This window comes from Poecilia reticulata, chromosome 2, assembly GCF_904066995.2.
Source record: "Poecilia reticulata chromosome 2, P_reticulata-male-v2, whole genome shotgun sequence".
In the NCBI taxonomy this organism is placed as follows: Eukaryota; Metazoa; Chordata; class Actinopteri; order Cyprinodontiformes; family Poeciliidae; genus Poecilia; species Poecilia reticulata.
The window spans coordinates 14394693-14414122 of record NC_088831.1 but is presented as its reverse complement, the minus strand read 5'-3'; the positions used below and the strand labels follow the sequence as shown (position 1 = coordinate 14414122).

Here is a 19430-nt window from a genome sequence, read left to right as displayed (position 1 = left end):
CTTGTGCTCCCTGGAACAAATCCAAACCAATAAACAACCTGGCAGCGTTTGGGTTCAGGAGCATGTTCCTGAAGTGAACAGTCCAGTTTCCCAGCAGATGTTAACCAACACGGATTGACTTCAGTCTGCAGAGCTGCGGCTGCATCGGGTCGGTTCTGGTGGGTTTGACAGGAAAACCGCCTCCTGGTTCTTCATCCTGCAGCGGAGAGACGAGTTAGTTCAGGCGAGTGAACCTCCATCTGAAAACACTTAGAATGTTTCATGCTAAAGGTTAAAAGTGCAACTAACAGCAGATAATTCGAGATAATCTCTAAAATAATCTGAAACGAGTTTAGATTTTACTCTGTTTTCTTCTTAAGGTGTTGAAAAGAATCAATAAAACATAAATTATCTTTATTCACTGTTCGATTAAATAGATTATGAACTCCTGAAGATATTTATTCAATGTTTATTTGTTATTTCTAATGTTTTTACATTTTAAGTATGGCTTTATTAACAGCTTTTTTTCAAATTAGATAATATGTCAATAGCATTTTATTTGCATTTCCTCATATTTCTGAGCAATGCAAACCTTTTACTATTATTTTTTTAATGCCTGTCAAATTTCATTTCCAACATATTCAACATTAGTTTTACACTGAAATGAATTAGACCTCTAAACTCTTTCAATTTCAAGTTTATTTATTTGTAACTCTTAAAATCTTGTCAATGAGTCTTGATGAATGCCACATTTTAACATTTTACAGTCTCAGTTCGTGATTATGTGTTATTGTAACACTTTTTTTTAGATATTTATATTTATGCCTCAGGCAGAGATACAGGAGAAACTGAAACCTTTATAAGTTAAGACACGTTATAAGTTCCTCAGAATCAGATAAACGCTGAATGTTTGAGATAAAAACAGAAGATGGAGGAAAATGGAGCAAATTCAGAAATGAATGAAAAATCAGGAACAGTTCAGTTCAAAAAAACTTTATTAGACATTAAATGTTATAGTTTTGGCTTTTTCATTTCAGCTCAGTTTTATCTTGTTGGAACTTTTTGTTTGTCTTATTCAGTTAGTTTTACTTTGATTTTAGAGAATATTTGCTACTTTTCATGAGTTAAATATTTAGTTGGAACAGTTTTAATTTTTTGATACTTTGGTTCATTTTCATCTATAGAATTCAAAAGGCCAAATTATTGTGTTGTGATTAAAAATCGACTGGGTGATAAATAACAAAGCAAGATATCATTAGAAGAAAGATTTGAGTTCAAGAAGTTATAAATTCGGGAGAAAAAAACTCAGATATTTTGAGATTAATCTCAGAAAAGTTTAGTAAAAATTTGGAAATTTCTGAGCTCAAAAAGTTTCAAATATGTGATGAAAAAAAAACTCAGATTACTCTCAGATGTTTTTTGGGGAAAAATACCCACTGAAATTTCTGAGTTTGAGAAGTAAAAAATATCTACTTTTGAAACTCAGAAAATCCCCAAAAGTAACAAATTTCCATTTTTTCTAGAAAATAATGTGAAATTAATCTTTAAGCAAGAGAAAACTTTTTTTTTTTCCTAGAGTTTAATCTCAATGTTTTTGAGTTTTTCGGAGAAAAATTCCACCTTTTTATCGGTAACTGGCCCTGATGCTGTGCAGAAACCCTTACTGTTATCTGATCAGTGTTGGAGATCCGGGTCGGTTCTGGTATCAGTGACGGACCAAGCAGTTTGTCTCTGTTGCAGAGATGCTGAGGAGCGTGATGCAGCGTGTTCCTACCTGCTGCTCTTCTTGTTCCTGGAAGCTGTTTCAGGTCTCAGGCGCCATGTGAGCGTTATGTAACGACGCCTCAACGTGTCTAAACTCTGAACGCTTTAGATGAAATCAGTTTTATCATCAGGGAGATGAATAAATCATTGATCCGTTACTTTGTAGTTTAAACAGAAAACTTCAGTCTTTAATATGATTTTTGCTTTCATTTAGTTTTAATTCCTTCAGCTTTAATTGTTTCCTACCAGTCCAGTTTATTTTATCTTCAGAAAAATGTTTTCCCATTAAAAAAATCATAAAATATTCTATTTTCTATGATTCATTTTATTCACCAAAAGTGGCATTTAAATGGTTAAAGAGTAACTAAATTCACAGATTATAGTATGTCACGCTAAGAAGGTAAAAATAACAAATCTTTATTCTCTGTGGTTGGAAAAGCTGCAGATAAACAGGATAAAATGAAAACAGAGGCGTCTTCAGGAAACTGACAAGTCGAGACAAAGAAGACGCTTCAATAAATTTTATTTTTCTCATCTGAATTTCTTGCAAACTGATGACTCATCACTTCTGAGCAGCTCTTGTTTTTCCAGTGGGCCGGGCTTATGCTTTTTGTTTTAATGAGGTGTACTTACTTTCCTACAGCTGAGCTGGAGAGTGAAAGGGAATGTGGGCGCGTCTCATCCTGCAGCACCAATTAAACTGCAGTTAAACTAAAATTGGCGCTGCAGGATGATTTAAATAAGCAGAAAGCTTCTGTCTAACCAAGAGGTGGCGCTGTACTTTCATCTGAACTCAAAGGTCTCAGGGTTTGGATGTTTCTCTTCAGAAACTCAGAAAGGAGAAACAAAATTATCGGCACCTACAAAAGGCTCTGAGGAACTCCCATGGTGCACCTGGAATGTCGTTGTTTCTTATTGTGTTTAGACTTTCTGAATGTTCGCTCTCTCTGCGTTTTGTTTGTGTTTAATTTTATTTTCAGTAGTTACACATGAACAGCTTTACTTAGAAAACTGTTTGGTTCTGATTGTTTTATGTCCGTTTTTACCACCTTGACCTCCCGTGACCCTGCAGAGCTGACAGGGGTATGAATAATTCTGAACTTAGCGTCACTGAAAACCAGTGTGTTTTACGTCAGTGCCCCCTACAGGCCAGGTGAGGGAAGAGCAGCGTCGTCTGTTTCTGACAGAACGCTGACTCAACATTTCCACCTTTAGCCATGGATAGTGGCAGCAGTTCCGTTTCCATTGACCGTATAACTGCACCAATTACACATTTATGACGGTCATGCTACCTCATACGACGGACATGTTGAACATCAGCCCTGTGTCTCTTCACGCTTTCTGAGCTTAATGGAGAAACATTCACAGTGTCCAGCTGCATCATGACCGGGTGTGTCACTTTACTCCTGCTTCATCCATTTATCAGATCTATTATATTACTGATCATGTGCCTGTGACTCCATCTAGTGGGCTGACGGCAGCAGGACGATCTGACTGAGGAGACGCTGACGAGAGTTTTCCTCTGCAGGTGGAGATCCAGAGCTGATCTGATGTGAATCCACCATGGATCAGTGTAAAAACAAAGAGACGAAGAGGTTTCTGCTGTTTAAAGACAAAAAGATGAATGCCAAACCTCTGAGGTGAGGTAAACTCCACATCACCACAGAACCTCCAAGCAGCGCTCTCGGTTCTGACTCCTTCTGTTGGTTACAGTATAAAAAAGACTTCGATAAAGGTGTCAGCTGATCCGGGCCTGGACTCCTTCAACCAGAGGTCGACATGCCTGACCTGGTGCTGGCCCAGCCGGTATGTTGGCCTTTCACTCCACAGTCACTCTCTGGCTCTCCATAATGGACAGGTTTCAGTTTGGACCCCAGATGGTTCTGTTATTGGTAAACTCCTTAATATATTTATCTTTTTCTTGAATGTTGTGTTTTCGCAGTGCTCCAAGACCAGACCCTGTTGAATCTGAATGCGTTCTGGAACACAAACTTGAGACTAAACATGAAGCTAAAGATAAAACCAAATCTGCTGTCAAGACAACGTAAGTACCAACTGTTGATTCTGACTGAGGACAAGTCTCGTGTCCCAAACGGACCACAGTCCACAGAGCCTAGAGACACCTAAAGCAATCCGACTGGTGTTTGATCAATCTGAACATTTCCTGATGTCTCAGGAGTCCAAAGATGAAAATCAACAAGATGACCAAGGAACAGGAGGAGTCCTGGGCCTCCATTTGTCCACCTGGAGACAAGGACGCTGTAAGTGTCTGTCCATCTGTCCACCAGTTGTTTCTAACTGACACATCTTAGAAATACCATCAACAGTCTGGCAATGCTCAAGTTGTTTCTTTAAAAGTGCTAAGAGCTGTAAGAAATTAGCTCTAGACATGTAGACTCAATGAATCACTTAAACAGAACCTGCCTGACAACATGGAAAAGATCTCAATCAGCAACACATCATGTCCAGATTTAAAGAGACTCCAGAACCGATGAGAAGCAGAGAGCAGAGAGAGGTTCAGATAACCACCTGTCTCTTCAGACAGGCTTTTAGATGATGGGGTTCCACTCATTACTCTGATTTTTACATGCAAGAAAACCAAGGTTTGGCTGAAGGAGTCTTTGGAGAAGCTGAGCAACAGGGAGCTGAAGTACTTCCACAAGTGTCTGCGGACCATGGACAAGTCCAAGGACGGCTTCAAACCCATCAAGCAGATCCGACTGGAGGGTGCAGACACATTGGACACAGTGGAGCTGATGATTCAGACGTACCCAAAGAAGGCCAGAGTGGTGACTGAGAAGATTCTGGAGAAAATCAACACAAACAAAGGAAATGTAATTATCTATACTAGAGTGGTGAATATATATGAACACTCTAATGGCATTACTATCACCAGAATCTGTGTTCAAACTCTCTTTGTTCACCATTAAGGAGTTTCACAAGCGGGTTCTGGACTCTCTGGACAATCTGAACGACAAACAGCTGAAGTACTTCCACTGGTTCCTCCAAACGGCAGACGAGTCCAAGGACGGCTTCAAACCCATCAAAAAGAAGGACCTGGAGGACGCAGACAGACTGGACACATCGGATCTGATGGTTCAGACATACGCCACAAACACCAAAGAGGTCACAGAGAAGATCCTGAAGAAGATCAAGAACAACAAAGGTCTGTAAACGTTTCACAGATCACCAACTGACTGGATCATCGTTGATATCGACTCTTTATTGGCTCCAACAGGCAAAGACATACCAGAAGCTGAGGAGCAGATGAAGCCATCTTCTCCAGCTGAAGCAGAAAGTAAGAGTTCATGATGTGAAGTGGTTGGAGTTTAGTTAGGATGCAGATATGATGGAGGGTCTGGATGAAGAGCAGCAGTTCAGTTTTATAGCTGCTCAGAGAGACAGCCCCAGTTTCCTGACAAACACAGACACAGCTGGGTATCATCAGCATAGCGGTGGTTTGAGACGCAGATGTTGCCAGTCAGGGTTTGTAGGAGGAGTCCAGGTAATGAGCCTTGAGAGACTCCAGTGGTGAGACCAGGGGACTCTCCTTCCTGTTATCCTAACCCATCAGATCAGGGAATCTTCAACATGTTTGACGACATTCACTGAGTTCCTTTGTCTTCTGTCCTGTAGAGAAAGAAGTCTCCAAAGTTCTGGGGGAGTTTGTTAAGAAAGCTCCAAATGAAACCCTGACCCGACTGTCAGAGGCTCTAGCAGCGGACGGTGTGTTGAAGTCTTCTGAGAAGCAACACATCCTGGAGAAGAACCACACCAGAGGAAACAGAGCGAGCTGTCTTGCTGACACAGTAATGGATAAAGGAACTGCTGCCTATAAGAAGATGATTCACCACCTTCAGGCTGTTGATGCTCCACTGTCCTCCAAGCTGGGCTTGTCCTCTGGTCCAGTTGTTCAGCAAGGTGAGTTCTGCTGGTGGTTCAAGGGTCTACACACAAACATCCTGGTTGGGATGATATAAAGGCAACTTCATCTCAACTATCTTGACCAAAGACTTGGGGCTAATTTTTGGTTTTAACTCTCTTCCAATGCAGGTCCAGTTATCGCCATCCATGCCCCAGATGGCTGCTCAACAGAACCCAATCCAGAACCAGAATCTGAACCTGGTGGCGTTAAACGTCTGCTAGGTTTAATTCCATTAAAAGGATCCTCGACTAATCTAACAGATTTAATTTCTTTAAAAGGATCCTCAACTAACCTAATGGATTTAATTCCATTAAAAGGCTCTTCAACTAATCTAAAGTAAGTTTTTGCACAAATTACAAAATATTACATCTATAGATAAAAGAGTTTAAACATCCAGTGATATTTAATCAACATCAACCTTCACTCTCCCCCATTTCTCCTTATAATTCAATAAACCAAAGAGCTAAAGAGAGTAAAGACGACAGCTGGCAGCAAATCTGCCCAGAAGGGGACAGCGATGCTGTAAGTCTAATCTTCTTAAACTATCTCAGCTGAAATTATGGTGTTTATCGAAGAGATCAGGCTGATTTAAGGAAAGTGGGATTTTTATTGCCAGAACGGGTAAAGGGTAACGTGTTTCCCTTCTTTTTTTCTTAAAAAGGAAATAAAGGAATGGTTGAAGGAGCATCTGGAGGATCTGGACAGCAGGGAGATGAAGTACTTCCACTGGTTCCTGCAAACCGCGGACAAGTCCAAGGATGGCTTCAAGCCGATAAAGAAGAGCCGCCTGCAGCACGCAGACATACTGGACACGGTGGATCTGATGGTCCAGACCTACACCAGCATCACCAAGATGGTGGCAGAGAAGATTTTCAAGAAGATGCATAAAAATGAAGGAGATGTAATTATCTGACTTTTTTCATTCATAATGAACATACACGTGTGCAAGAACACACTCTGTTACTTTTCCGATGTGATTGTGAGAGTCTTTTTTTTTTACATTTAAAGGGTTGTAAAAATTGGCTTCTGGATATTTTGGAAGAGTTGGATGACAGGGAGATGGAGTGCTTCCACTGGTTCCTTCAAACCGCAGACAAGTCCAAAGACTGCTTCAAACTGATCAAGAAGAGCCGCCTGGAGGGCGCAGACCGGCTGGACACGGTGGACCTGATGATTCAGACCTACGGCGCTAAAACCAGGGAGGTGACCAAGAAGATCCTGGGGAAGATTGAGAAGAATAAAGGTCCCTCCTGAAGAAATGGAACCACTTCTACCATTGAAGAGCTTCAGAAGTTACAGAATAATTCCAGTTGATTTTTTTTCCTACAGAAACTGTTGTTCCTGAAGTTGAAGAACAGAGTAGTCCATCTTCTCCAGCTGCTGCAGAAGGTATGACTTCTCTTTTTTCACTGAACATGGCTAGTTGATTGACTAAACGAGTGTAAAAATCAGCCAAAGTCCAAAGAGAGGCTTTGAATGGCCCTCAGAACCGCTGATGAAGCTTTAGGCCTTTTGGAGATGTTTAAGGTTCAGTTGCATGAAAAGAGAAGCATTTGGTTGAAAATATGGAGCAGGAACTGAGATAATGGCTGATTTCACAAATTTAAGGGTTTGGGGGAGATTTACAGGATGCTCTAACTACAGATGGAGTTAGAAGTTTAAGATCCACTAAACGCAGAGACTCAAGACATGGACTAGACCTGTCCTTGTATAAAACCAGGCCTAAACCTGAGGCAAAACGTAGGAGGTTCATCAGACATTGGTCCAGATCTGCTTTGGTTAATTCAAGTCAGACCCTGTGATGTTGATGTACAGGGAACCAACCATTTCTGGTTGGTTCCCTGTACATCCAGAAGAGATTGAGGAGGATCAGATCTATAGAGTCCATCCTGCTGCATGTTGCATGCATTTTTGCATTCCCAGAAGGAAGTAAGTCCTCTGTTTTCTTTCTGCCCACAGAGAAAGTACTCACCAGGATGCTTAATGACTTTGTGGAGAAGGTACCAAAAGAAACGTTATCACAGCTCATGGAGGCTCTCATGACTGGCAAGACCCTGATGTCATCAGAGAAGAAGACCATTCTTCAGAACCACACCAGGGTCAACATGGCCAGCTGCTTCGTTGACATCGTGATGGAGAAGGGAACCGACGCCTCCAAGGAGCTGATGAACTGTCTTCAAACCATCAACCCTCACCTGTCCTCTGAGCTGCGCTCACCTTCTAACCCAGGTGCATTTACAGTTTTAAGCCGCAGTCGTTCTGGTATCTATGGACTGTTCATGGGTTCCTCAACCTGTCTCTGAACTTTCCCCAGATAAAAAGGTCAAGAAAAGTCTCTTCAGTGCTATAAGGTAAAGTACATTGGATTCTAGCAATGGATAGGACTGTTCAAACACTACAACATCAGTTTATTCTCATAATTTGATTGAATTACTTAGAACAACCATTTGGGCTGGTCAATACTTACAGCTAAATATGTTCTCAGTAGTAATGTCCATACTCTTCCAATCCAAAGGTTGAAAAGGTTGATATCCGACGAACAGGAGGAATCCTGGCACCAGATTTGTCCTCCATGGGACACGGATGCTGTAAGACAAATCTTTATCTTTAACTGGGTGGATCCACAGTATAAACCACTACCACACTGCCTGGTGAAAACTCGATAGTTTACTAAAATTAACTAGTGTCCCTTCTTTCTGTTCTTAAGGAGTTGAAGCATTGGCTGAAGGACTCGCTGGAAAATTTACGGAACAAGGAGGTGAAGTATTTTCGCTGGTACCTGCGGACCGCAGATGAGTCCAAAGACGGCTACAAACCAATCAGAAGGTGCCGGCTGAAGTATGCAGACAGACTGGACATATTGGACCTGCTGCTGCAGATGTACCCTGGGAAGGTCAAGCTGGTCACAGAGAAGATCCTGGAGAAGATCCGTAGCAATAAAGCACAAGTAAATAAATCAATATTTATATCTATTATACAGTTTAGTCCAGATTGACAAATTCACTTCAGAAAAATACTATAACTAATCATTATACTGCAATGGCATACAGCACTGGATTCTGGACTTTTTCGAAGAGTTGGGCGACAAAGAGCTGAAGTACTGCCAGATGGTGCTGCAGAGCACCGACAAGCTAAAGGGCGGTATCAGATCCCTGAAAAGAGCTCCTGTAGAGGACGGAGGGAAGGTGGACGCAGCAGATGTGATGATGAAGATGTACAGCTCCGACACCAGAGAGGAAGTTGAGAAAGTTCTGAATGAGCTCAAGGACAGTACAGGTCCGTCAATGAAAACAGCAAGAGTCTGCCGCTTCATGCAGGCAGAAGACTAAAACTTTGGTTTGCTGGTTTCAGATGATGTTTTATCTGATGATGAGCAGTCGAGTAGTCCATCTTCTCCAACTGCTGCAGCAGGTAAGTGTTTATTACTGTAGTCAACATGCATAAACATAATGCAGTCTAGATAGATAGAGAAATTATAGCTTGTATCAAGAAGTCCAAGATTAGGCAGGAGGACAGGAGTCTCATGGATTCAGTGAAACTAAATAAAAAAAACCACCAATAAAGTATTGAACTGGAGAATCCAGGAGGAGTCTGAGGTGAATGACCCAGAGGCTGCAGGAACCCAAGTTAGAAACTTCAGGGCCCTGGAGTCACTGCTACAACTGAGGACTCACAAAGGACTGTGGGAAGATGATCAAGAGAGAAATGACAGAAATCTCTGGGGTCTGACCTTCCAACTAATGAGAGGATTCACTCTTGTGAATGGTCCAATAATCCTGGATAATCCTGAACATCCATCCTACCATTGTCTGCCACTTATCCAATGTTGGTTTGGGGGTTGCAGACTAAGTAGGGAGACCCAGATGTCCAGCTCCTCCGGGGGAATCCCAAAGCATTCCCAGAAGAGGAACATCGTCCGTCCAGTGTGTGTTGGGTCTTCCTACCAGTCTTCTCCTGGTGGGATGTGCCTGGATGACCTCACCAGGAAGGCGTCCATCCTAACCAGATACCCGAGCCACATCAACTGGATCCTCTTAGTGTGAAGAAACCTGTTTTTCCTGTTCCAGATCACGCCCTCGGATTTGGAGGCACTGATCCTCATCCTGGCCGCTTCACACTCAGTTGCAAACCGCTCCAATGAAACCTGTAGATCACAACCAGATGAGGCCAGTAAGACCACATCATCTGGAAAAACCAAAGGCTCAATCCTGAGGCCACCAAAGGGGAAACCCCTCAACGTAGAATCAGTGACAAAGGTTCAATTCTGCACAGCAACAAGGTTTTGGCTTCAGCCACATGGAAAAGTGGACAGACCTTGATGAACTCAGTGAAGTTGATAAATGGTTTTCAAATGAAGTGGTTTTCTGCCTCTGAAGAAGTTGAACACCAGATGTTAGGGATGAAAGTGAAGGCTCTACAGTTCAGTGGTTGTTGAAAACCTTGATGTTCCCAACCATACGAGCCGTGTTGCTGAGGCTCCTGAGACGCTGAAACCTCCTCTCTCTGGAGGAATGTGGTGGTGAAGCTTGACGAACTGAAAGCTGTATAATAAAGTCTAACAGATCATAATCCAACTAGTAGAAACATTCTCTCTAAGATTTAACTCTTCTTGGCCTGGTTGGGGGTCCATCCGCAGTCAGCCAGAACCACTGATAGATGGTCTTTTCAGAATAAAGTGAAAAATCTGTTATGCTTCCTGTCTTGTCATTCTTGCGGTAGAAAAAGGAACAAAGAACATGCTCCTGGACTTCATCAGGAAGGTCTCCAAGGAAACCCTGGAGCAGGTGGTGGAGGCACTGGTGGCCGATAAGGTGCTGAGCGCCTCAGACAGAAAGTCCATTTTGGAGAAGAACCGAACCAGAGTGAACAAGGCCAGCTGCCTAGTGGACATCGTTTATGAGAGAGAAGTTGAAGACTGCCAGAAGGTGATCCATCAGGTCCAACGCATCGACCCGGCGCTGCACTCTGACCTCAGGCTCTCCCAGCAAGGTGACTTCATCTGCTTCCCTCTGAACACGGGCTGGACTTAACACTTCTAGATAACAGATACGGGGTCTTATCGTTATTAATAATACATTAATATTCATTATTAGTAATGCTATTATTAATGTGCATTATTATTCATCCATATGGCCGCTGTAATTGTTTATTTTCTTCTGACTGCAGTTCTGTTCAAGCGTCTTTGCTCCAAGATGAAAGGCGATGGGAAAAGCAAAGGAGAGGAAGAGGAAGAAGCAGAAGAAGAATGATCAGCCTGATTCTGTTCAAACAGATTCATGTTACTTAACGTTTTTATTTCACTCTTTCATTTCAACCTGCAGTAATTAATCAACCGTCCAGATAAAACATCACATCTGGACGGTTTATTTCTATTAATTTTGTTTTTATTAAATCAAAAAATAATACATCCAGGACCTTAACAATGAGATTCTTCCATGTATCCTGCAGCAGGTGATGGTGGAGGTGATGATGTCTGATATTTTGTAACTAAAGTCATTTTAATGTTTCTGTTCTTTTCTACTGGAATAAAAATCGATCTGAAAGTCGACAGTTTGATCAGTTTACTTATTGATCAAATAAAGGCTGGAAGGCCTCCTGACCATCACCTTCATCTCCATAGCTGTCCATTAAATGCACATTATTAGAATATTGTTTTATCTGTCCTTTAAAACTTTTACTGTTATTAAATATAATGTCAGTTAGCATTCAATTACAGGTTATACCACAGCTCTCCTTGGTACAGAATTACTTAATTATTCAAATAAATTAAAAAGTTTCTCAGTAAACGAAGCGGATTGGTTCTGCATTTTGTCTAATAAATGATCAATAAATGGTCAGATCATAACTGATCAATAAATGATCAGATCATAACTCTCAGGTCATTTCAGCCTCTGGATTTTCTCCAAGCAGCTTCCTGCAGGGAGGAGCTGAAATGAACGGCGGCTTCCTGGGAAGTCAACATTCAGGTTTCAGAGACCAAGCGGCTCAGTCCAAGTCTGCTGCAGCAGAGAGCCGCTCCGGGTTCTACTGGGCCGACTGGTGGACGGACTGGGAGGACAGCTCACCACTGTAAGTGTTTGAGCCGATGAGTGCTGTTTGTTTCAGTGCATTCTGGGTTGTGTAGTTTTGGACCTGCAGCTCCTCATTGCTATGGACTGGTTGCCAGGTCTCTGCAGTCTCCGTAGAGGAAGAATGATTCTGTGGTGTGATGAAGATCACCAGGAGAGCATCATCTTAACATCCAGGATTTGACTTACTGCAGTTCTGAGATTTTAGCTGGAGCTCAGGGATTGATTTCACACCAGAACCCGTCCAGAACCCATCCAGAACCCGCCTCCTTCCTGACCCGTCCTGTCAGGTTTTTACTTTATGTCAGTTTGGAAACTCAGACCATTCAGAAAAGTTGAAACGTCGTTTGTTTGGTTCTGATTCGGCGTCTTTGAGAATCCGGAGGTGAAATCTGATTATTTTTCTTGTGAGTGAATCATATCTCTGTTGCTGCTCATTCCTGCAGCTCACTGTGGAGATGAAAGTGTAGCAGGTTTAATAATAGGAAGAGCTGATTCGTCAGAAGAACAAAGGCAGGGTCAGGGAGCGGCTGCTGCTCAAATGAACTGAAAATATTTTCTATGGAAATAAACTGAAAACTATTCGAGTTCATCAAGTGAAAACGGAACTGGGGGCACTAAGCTAACTGTCAGTATTATCATTACATGCAGACGTTAATATTCTTTGTTGTGCTGGTTTGTAAAATAGTTGTGAAAATCACATTTTACTCTTGCGCCCCCAGACTGCAGGCGCCCACAGTGTTTACCTGAATGGTTTTAATTCTGCTGTTGACTCTTTGTGAGCTCAGTGTTTAGCTGCAGTTGGTTTATGTGGAGCGCAGGAAAGTTCTGCAGAAGGACGATCTGATCCCATATTGCTGAAGTATGACTCGGGGAGTTTTCAGGAATAAATCTTGAGTGGTGTTGATGTGCTTCAAGGAAACAGAGCAATTAGACTAAATTAGCTGCGTTTCCTCAGAAGTGAACATTCAGGTTCTGCTGCTGATGGGGATTAGCATGAAGCTAACTGGCGTAACCTGACTTTAACCCTTCGTGCGCTCTGAAGTCAGGAGTTTAACCTGGGAGGTTCTGAAGAGAATCAACCAGCAGCAGCAGGTTGGGGAGGGGGGCCAGTTAAATGTCTGTTACTGGTTGCTTACTGGAGTTCAGCTACAAGGAGCCCCTAGTGGCCAGAGAGCAGAACTGCAGCAGTAATTAACGGAGGTGATGCTGTTTGTCCTGCAGGAGAACTTCAGGATCACAGATCTCAGGATGCAGGAGAAGAGGTGGATGACCCTCCCATCATTTCCTCACAATATCTCAGGATTTGACTACACCGTCTCCATCACGTTGTTCTCATGTGTTCCAGTAAGAAGCAACCAGTAGGACGTCAACCCAGCAAACCAGCTGCTAAGAGCTCCTCAGCGTGTCCCTCCTGGTGTTGTCCTTTTCAGTAAGCCGTCCCATTTCAGTAGCAAGAGCAGTTTTTTTACTTTCAGTTTTCTTTTGTTAATTTTTTAAATTATGATGCTGCAAACAAACAAAAAATTCAACAAACCAGCACAAATGTATCTCATTTAATTGACACCATAGTTCATTGAATTTGTGGGCTGGCTAGTTGACTTTTGATGACCTCTGGAAAAATTTAACATCTTTAAAATGACGGTGTCACAAACGTTGGACATCGTTTTCATTCAATGTGACTCAGAGTCAGAAGCTGCAGATTCATCGTCACTCAGCAGAGATAAACGTTTTGATGAATATTCATCTAAAACATTTCCTGATTCTCAGGAGAGCAGAACTTCATGAACCTGAACGGATCCAGTCACCTGGACTTCAGAGTGAAGTTAAAGCTAAAGTTGCTAACACGGCTTCGCTCCTTCAGGGGTAAGCTGGGATTATTTCTTCCCGTTTTCACCCATGTCTCAATCCAAAGTGTTTTACAGTTTGGTATTTCTGTCTGTTTTCACTGTTTATAAAGGAATAAAAACTCAAATAAAGTCCATGTTAGTCAAACTTAAAATTCTGTCTCTTCTAGTTTTGTTCAAAAGATCTGTACTGAAGACCAGGTGGACTTCTGGCCCTCGGTTTGTCCTCCAGGGGATAAAAATGCTGTAAGTTTTCATCTTTGTTTCTAAACAAGAGAATCTGGAGATATCCATGTTGTTTCAGTATCAACCAGTTGGTTTATTTTGAAAGGAATCGAAGCTTTGGCTAAAGAAGACCTTGGAAAAGTTGGACAACAAGGAGCTGAGATATTTCCACTGGTTCCTTCGAACTGCAGACAGCGTTAAACCAATCAGAAGGAGTCGCCTGCAGCATGCTGACAGACTGGACACAGTCGACCTGATGCTCCAAACCTATCCCAAAAACTTTCAAAAGGTCACCCAGAAGATTATGGAGAAGGTCAACAGTCGTAGAAAACATGTAAATACAGCGTCTATAAATACAGATGAATAAACTATGAAGCATTAAGTTCAGTCTGGTTGATTTTCTCAGTGAACTGTTCATTTCTTCTTCTGTCCAGGAGGTTCATAACTGGGTTCTGGACTCTCTGGACAATCTGGACGACAAACAGCTGAAGTACTTCCACTGGTTCCTCCAAACGGCAGACGAGTCCAAGGATGGCTTCAAACCCATCAAAAAGAAGGGCCTGGAGGACGCAGACAGACTGGACACATCGGATCTGATGGTTCAGACATACGCCACAAACACCAAAGAGGTCACAGAGAAGATCCTGAAGAAGATCAAGAACAACAAAGGTCTGTAAACGTTTCACAGATCACCAACTGACTGGATCATCGTTGATATCGACTCTTTATTGGCTCCAACAGGCAAAGACATACCAGAAGCTGAGGAGCAGATGAAGCCATCTTCTCCAGCTGAAGCAGAAAGTAAGAGTTCATGATGTGAAGTGGTTGGAGTTTAGTTAGGATGCAAATATGATGGAGGGTCTGGATGAAGAGCAGCAGTTCAGTTTTATAGCTGCTCAGAGAGACAGCCCCAGTTTCCTGACAAACACAGACACAGCTGGGTATCATCAGCATAGCGGTGGTTTGAGACGCCGTGTTGTCAGATGTTCTGACCCGGTCAAGGTTTGTAGGAGTCCAGGTACTGAGCCTTGAGGGACTCCAGTAGCGAGACCAGGGGAATCTGATTCCTGTGTTCCTAACCCATCAAATCAGGGAATCTTCAACATGTTTGACGACATTCACTGAGTTTCTTTGTCTTCTATCCTGTAGAGAAAGAAGTATCCAAGGTTCTGGAAGAGTTTGTCAAGAAAGCTCCAAATGAAACCCTGACCCGGCTGTCAGAGGCTCTAGCAGCGGACGGTGTGTTGAAGTCTTCTGAGAAGCAACACATCCTGGAGAAGAACCACACCAGAGGAAACAGAGCGAGCTGTCTTGCTGACACAGTGATGGATAAAGGAACTGCTGCCTATAAGAAGATGATTCACCACCTTCAGGCTGTTGATGCTCCACTGTCCTCCAAGCTGGGCTTGTCCTCTGGTCCAGTTGTTCAGCAAGGTGAGTTCTGCTGGTGGTTCAAGGGTCTACACACAAACATCCTGAGCTTTGTGATCTTACATGATGTTTCTGTCTATCCATCAGGTCAAAGTTCACAGGAACCCAAAACCAAACCAGTATCAGAACCAGGACTTGTTTGTAAACCGGCCATTCAACAACTCCTTTCTCTTAAGCCTTACCAGAAGTAAGTTTTCACAACATTCCTGAGAAACTATTAAGCTTTTATCAAGTTTTACATTAAACTAGTGGCATTAATTAATTAAGATTTAAATCAATATATCTATTGATCCAATAACTATTACCTCATGCAGACCTTTCACTCACCTTTGGATACTTGTAAGGACGTATCCAGATGTAGTTTAGGAATCTAACTCAGACCGACTCATTTACATGTGCTAAGCTGGTCTATCTAGGGGCTGGAGCAAGATTTAATCATCTAGAAGGTTTATCTTCTGTCACTAATATTTCCATAAAATTGAACCTTCACTGATGTTAGTATCATCATTTGACCCTAAGACCTGTCGACGACGAGAAGGAAGTCTGGCAGCAGATCTGTCCTGAAGGGGACAACGATGCTGTAAGTCACCATCCAATATCTCTGAGTTTGATGTCTGAGGTTTGACAAAGTCCTGTAAGGTTGGTAGTGATGGTCAGACTCTGGGAACAGTTTTTCTTCACTTGTCTTTGAAGATACTTTACAAACTGCTACCAGGCCAAAATCCTGGTAGCCATCAATGACATTTATCTACTTTACTTAAAAAGGACGTCAAGCAGTGGTTGAAGGAGCATCTGGAGGATCTGAACAGCAGGGAGATGAAGTACTTCCACTGGTACCTTCAAACTGCTGATAAGTCCAAGGACGGCTTCAGGCCAATCAAGAAATGCCGCCTTGAGCACGCAGACAGACTGGACACGGTGGACCTGATGGTCCAGACCTACACCAACACCACCAAGATGGTGGCACAGAAGATTTTCAAGAAGATGCATAAAGACAAAGGACATGTAAATATACTTTTACTCTACTTCATACCAGAGTCAGTATGAGCTCAGTGATTGGATTCTAACTAAATGTATTCCAACACTGGCAGAATTATAAAGATTGGCTTCTGGACACTTTGTTAGAGCTGGACGACAAGGAGATGAAGTACTTCCACTGGCACCTTCAAACCGCGGACAAGTCCAAGGACGGCTTCAAACCGATCAAAAAGGGTCAGCTGGAGGACGCAGACCGGCTGGACACGGTAGACCTAATGGTCCAGACGTATGCCTCAAACACCAAGATGGTCACAGAGAAGATCCTGGAGAAAATTAAGAGTAATAAAGGTCCGACAGATGGAAGGAAATGCTTAAAACATCAGACCAACTTCCTGCTAAACATTTATTCTGGTTCCCAACAGACAAAGGTCTTCCTGAGGTGGAGGAGCAGATTACTCCAACGTCTCTAAATGAAAGTACATCTGGTATGTTCATCAGAATCTGGCCTTCATCGTAAAGTTTCCATCAAAGAACTCAGTGATGTTCTTGTGTTTCTGCCCACAGAGAAAGGGCTCACCAGGATGCTCAATGACTTTGTGGAGAAGGTACCAAAAGAAACGTTATCACAGCTCATGGAGGCTCTCATGACTGCAAACAGCCTGAAGTCTTCAGAGAAGGAGACCATCCTTCAGAACCACACCAGGGTCAACATGGCCAGCTGCTTCGTTGACATTGTGATGGAGAAGGGAACAGACACCTCCAAGGAGCTGATGAACTGTCTTCAAACCATCAACCCTCACCTGTCCTCTGAGCTGCGCTCACCTTCTAACCCAGGTTAGTCTGCACCTTTCTAAAAACATTCGCTTTAATTCTCCTCAGTCCTGTGGTTGAAGCTAAACACCGTCTTATTTTTTTAAACATCTCTAGGTCACAAGTCTTTTAAACATCTCTTCACTAGTAAGAAGTACGTTCTTCAAGTTATTCTCTAGATTCACCAACATTCTTACCCAATCATCCATCTAAACCAATCTGGTTCATTTGGTCCATGGATCTGAAACTTTAAAAGCTTCCTGAAAACTATTCCTGATGCCCAAAGTTCAGCGGACATGTTGGTTGGGTTATGGTTGATCACTCTGTAACCGTCGTCCTATTTCCTTCTAATCTTATCCAAAGAACGAGGGAGATGACAAAGGAACAAGAGGAATGCTGGCGCCTGATCTGCCCTCCAGGAGATAAAGATGCTGTGAGTCGATCACTTTCAAACCTTCTGTCCCTCTGCTGTCCTCAGCTCAAATGTCTTCCTGAGGAGGATAAACAGCTGGAACTGACTCTGATTATCATCTAGAGATGAAGAGTTCAGGTTCAGTCCATGGTCTATGTCCTCTAACCGTTCCTAACATAATGAGCCTTAAGTACAGTTTTCTTTTCAGGATTTGAAGCGTTGGTTGAAGAAAACTCTGGAGGATCTGAAGAACAGGGAAGTGAAGTACTTCCACTGGTACCTGCGGATTGCAGACGAGACCAAAGACGGGTTCAAACCAATCAAAAGGTACCGTCTGAAGCATGCGGACAGACTGGACACGTTGGACCTGTTGGTGCAGATGTACCCTGGAAAGGTGAAGGAGGTCACAGAGAGGATCCTGGAGAAGATCAAAATCAACACGGCGCAGGTAGCCAGAGTAACGGCCTGGTCTAGGTGATGAGAAACGTGATCGTTAAGCTCCTCTTGTTGTGGTTTGCAGCACTGGATCCTGGAAATGTTTGTGGACATGGGGGACCAGGACCTTAAATACTGCCAGATGTTACTGCAGGGCGCCGACAAGCTGAAGCGCGCCTCCCTGAAGAGGGGTCCTCAGGCAGGGGGACAAGAAGTGGACACCATGAACCTGATGATGCAGATGTACAACTCAGAGCAGAGAGAGATGCTAGAGAGAGCTCTGAATGAAATCCAGGAGACTTCAGGTCTGTCACATTTAAAGACATCGTTCATAACCTGACAGTAACCTCCTGATCTAACATCTCGTCTTCATGACCAACAGAACTGCCTGAAGCCGAGGACCAGGACAACCCAGCTTCTCCAACAGCTCTACGAGGTTTGTGTTCGGTTCATGTTCGGACCCACAGGAACACCTTCCATCAAATCCCCACTATCTGTTTATTTATGTTGCAGCAAAGAAAATGAAGAGCATGCTGCTTGACTTCATCAAGAAAGTGTCCAATAAAACCTTGGAGCAGCTGCTGAAGGATCTGGTAGCGGACAAGGTGCTCACCGCGTCAGAGAGAAAATCAGTGGTCGAGAAGAACCACACCAGAGTGAACAAGGCCAGCAGCCTGGTGGAGATCCTGAAGGAGAAAGGAACAGAAGCCTGTCAGAAGATGATCAGTCATGTTGAAACAACGGATCCTCCACTTTACGCCAAACTGGGTTCTTCCCAGAGCCCCAATTTCCAACAAGGTGAGTCCAGAACCGAACACCACGCCTGCTACTGGTGACCCAGATGATCAAGTCTGGCAGGAAACCAGGAATGAATGAATTAACTCAATCATTGTGCTATACAGCGTGCCATACTGAAACTGTGGGTGTTTATCTCCTGATTTGTTAGAGCTGCTCCAGATGCTAAGCTTCAACCTGAAGGAGGATGAAGGACCAGAGGACGAGGAAGAGAACAAATAAACAGGACATGGGATTGGTCATGTTGAGGAGCAACTGAAGATTCAACTTCCTGTTTCTAGATTTATAGACTTTGACAGTCTCCCGTTTTGTCCACCACTGCTCAGTTTTACACTTTGGACTGTTTCAGTTTCATTAAAAACCTTTAACTACAATAACAGCTGTTATTTTCAGATGTTTCCCTGCTTCTTTACTGATGCTGTTATAAGTCTGTTTAATGAACTGATAACATTAAATCTATATATGTTTTAACATGGCAGTGCAGCAGTACAGTCAGGTTTCATCTGATTCACTTTGCTGTGAAAAACCTGAACAATCAGAACCAAAGAGTTTAAATACAGAGAAGTGATTAGATGGAAACCAGGTGAGTCCAATTAGAGGAAACCAGAACAGCTGAGGACAGAGGAGAGCAGGAAACACAACCAAAAATACATTTTATGGTTTCTTTTAAGGTTTAAATTTAACTGTCTTATGATGTAATCATTGTGCTTCTTTGAATAATCCGTCTTTTGCACTTTTCACCAGACAGAATAAAATGACGG

The 19430-nt window shown here is 42.8% G+C and overlaps 1 protein-coding gene across 1 annotated transcript; it reads left to right on the top strand.

Annotated features, from left to right (window-relative positions):
- The first annotated feature begins 671 nt into the window (after nucleotides 1-671).
- LOC103481329 (uncharacterized) lies at nucleotides 672-19061 on the top strand. Its single transcript, XM_081614094.1, has 43 exons — nucleotides 672-3133; nucleotides 3211-3383; nucleotides 3457-3549; nucleotides 3686-3787; nucleotides 3920-4004; nucleotides 4338-4577; nucleotides 4675-4909; nucleotides 4982-5041; nucleotides 5380-5664; nucleotides 5797-6004; nucleotides 6130-6190; nucleotides 6330-6569; nucleotides 6677-6911; nucleotides 6998-7057; nucleotides 7628-7897; nucleotides 7983-8019; nucleotides 8184-8256; nucleotides 8376-8615; nucleotides 8719-8944; nucleotides 9020-9079; nucleotides 10388-10657; nucleotides 11598-11737; nucleotides 12961-13001; nucleotides 13085-13168; nucleotides 13507-13602; nucleotides 13754-13829; nucleotides 13915-14142; nucleotides 14243-14477; nucleotides 14550-14609; nucleotides 14958-15242; nucleotides 15327-15426; nucleotides 15759-15819; nucleotides 16005-16244; nucleotides 16331-16565; nucleotides 16640-16702; nucleotides 16782-17051; nucleotides 17145-17181; nucleotides 17391-17460; nucleotides 17648-17887; nucleotides 17960-18179; nucleotides 18257-18310; nucleotides 18388-18672; nucleotides 18821-19061. The coding sequence occupies exons 2-43, from the start codon at nucleotides 3307-3309 to the stop codon at nucleotides 18889-18891; spliced, it is 6348 nt and encodes a 2115-aa protein (XP_081470220.1). The 5' UTR covers nucleotides 672-3133; nucleotides 3211-3306; the 3' UTR covers nucleotides 18892-19061.
- The last annotated feature ends 369 nt before the right edge of the window (nucleotides 19062-19430 follow it).

What these genes read in the sequence shown, in the direction of transcription:
- LOC103481329 (XM_081614094.1), top strand. Translation starts at nt 3,307, where the DNA reads ATGGATCAGTGTAAAAACAAAGAGACGAAGAGGTTTCTGCTGTTTAAA. An exon ending in AGTCTCTTCAGTGCTATAAG is followed by an intron (nt 8,020 to 8,183) that starts GTAAAGTACATT and finishes TCCAATCCAAAG; the next exon opens with GTTGAAAAGGTTGATATCCG. An exon ending in TTCTCCAACTGCTGCAGCAG is followed by an intron (nt 9,080 to 10,387) that starts GTAAGTGTTTAT and finishes TTCTTGCGGTAG; the next exon opens with AAAAAGGAACAAAGAACATG.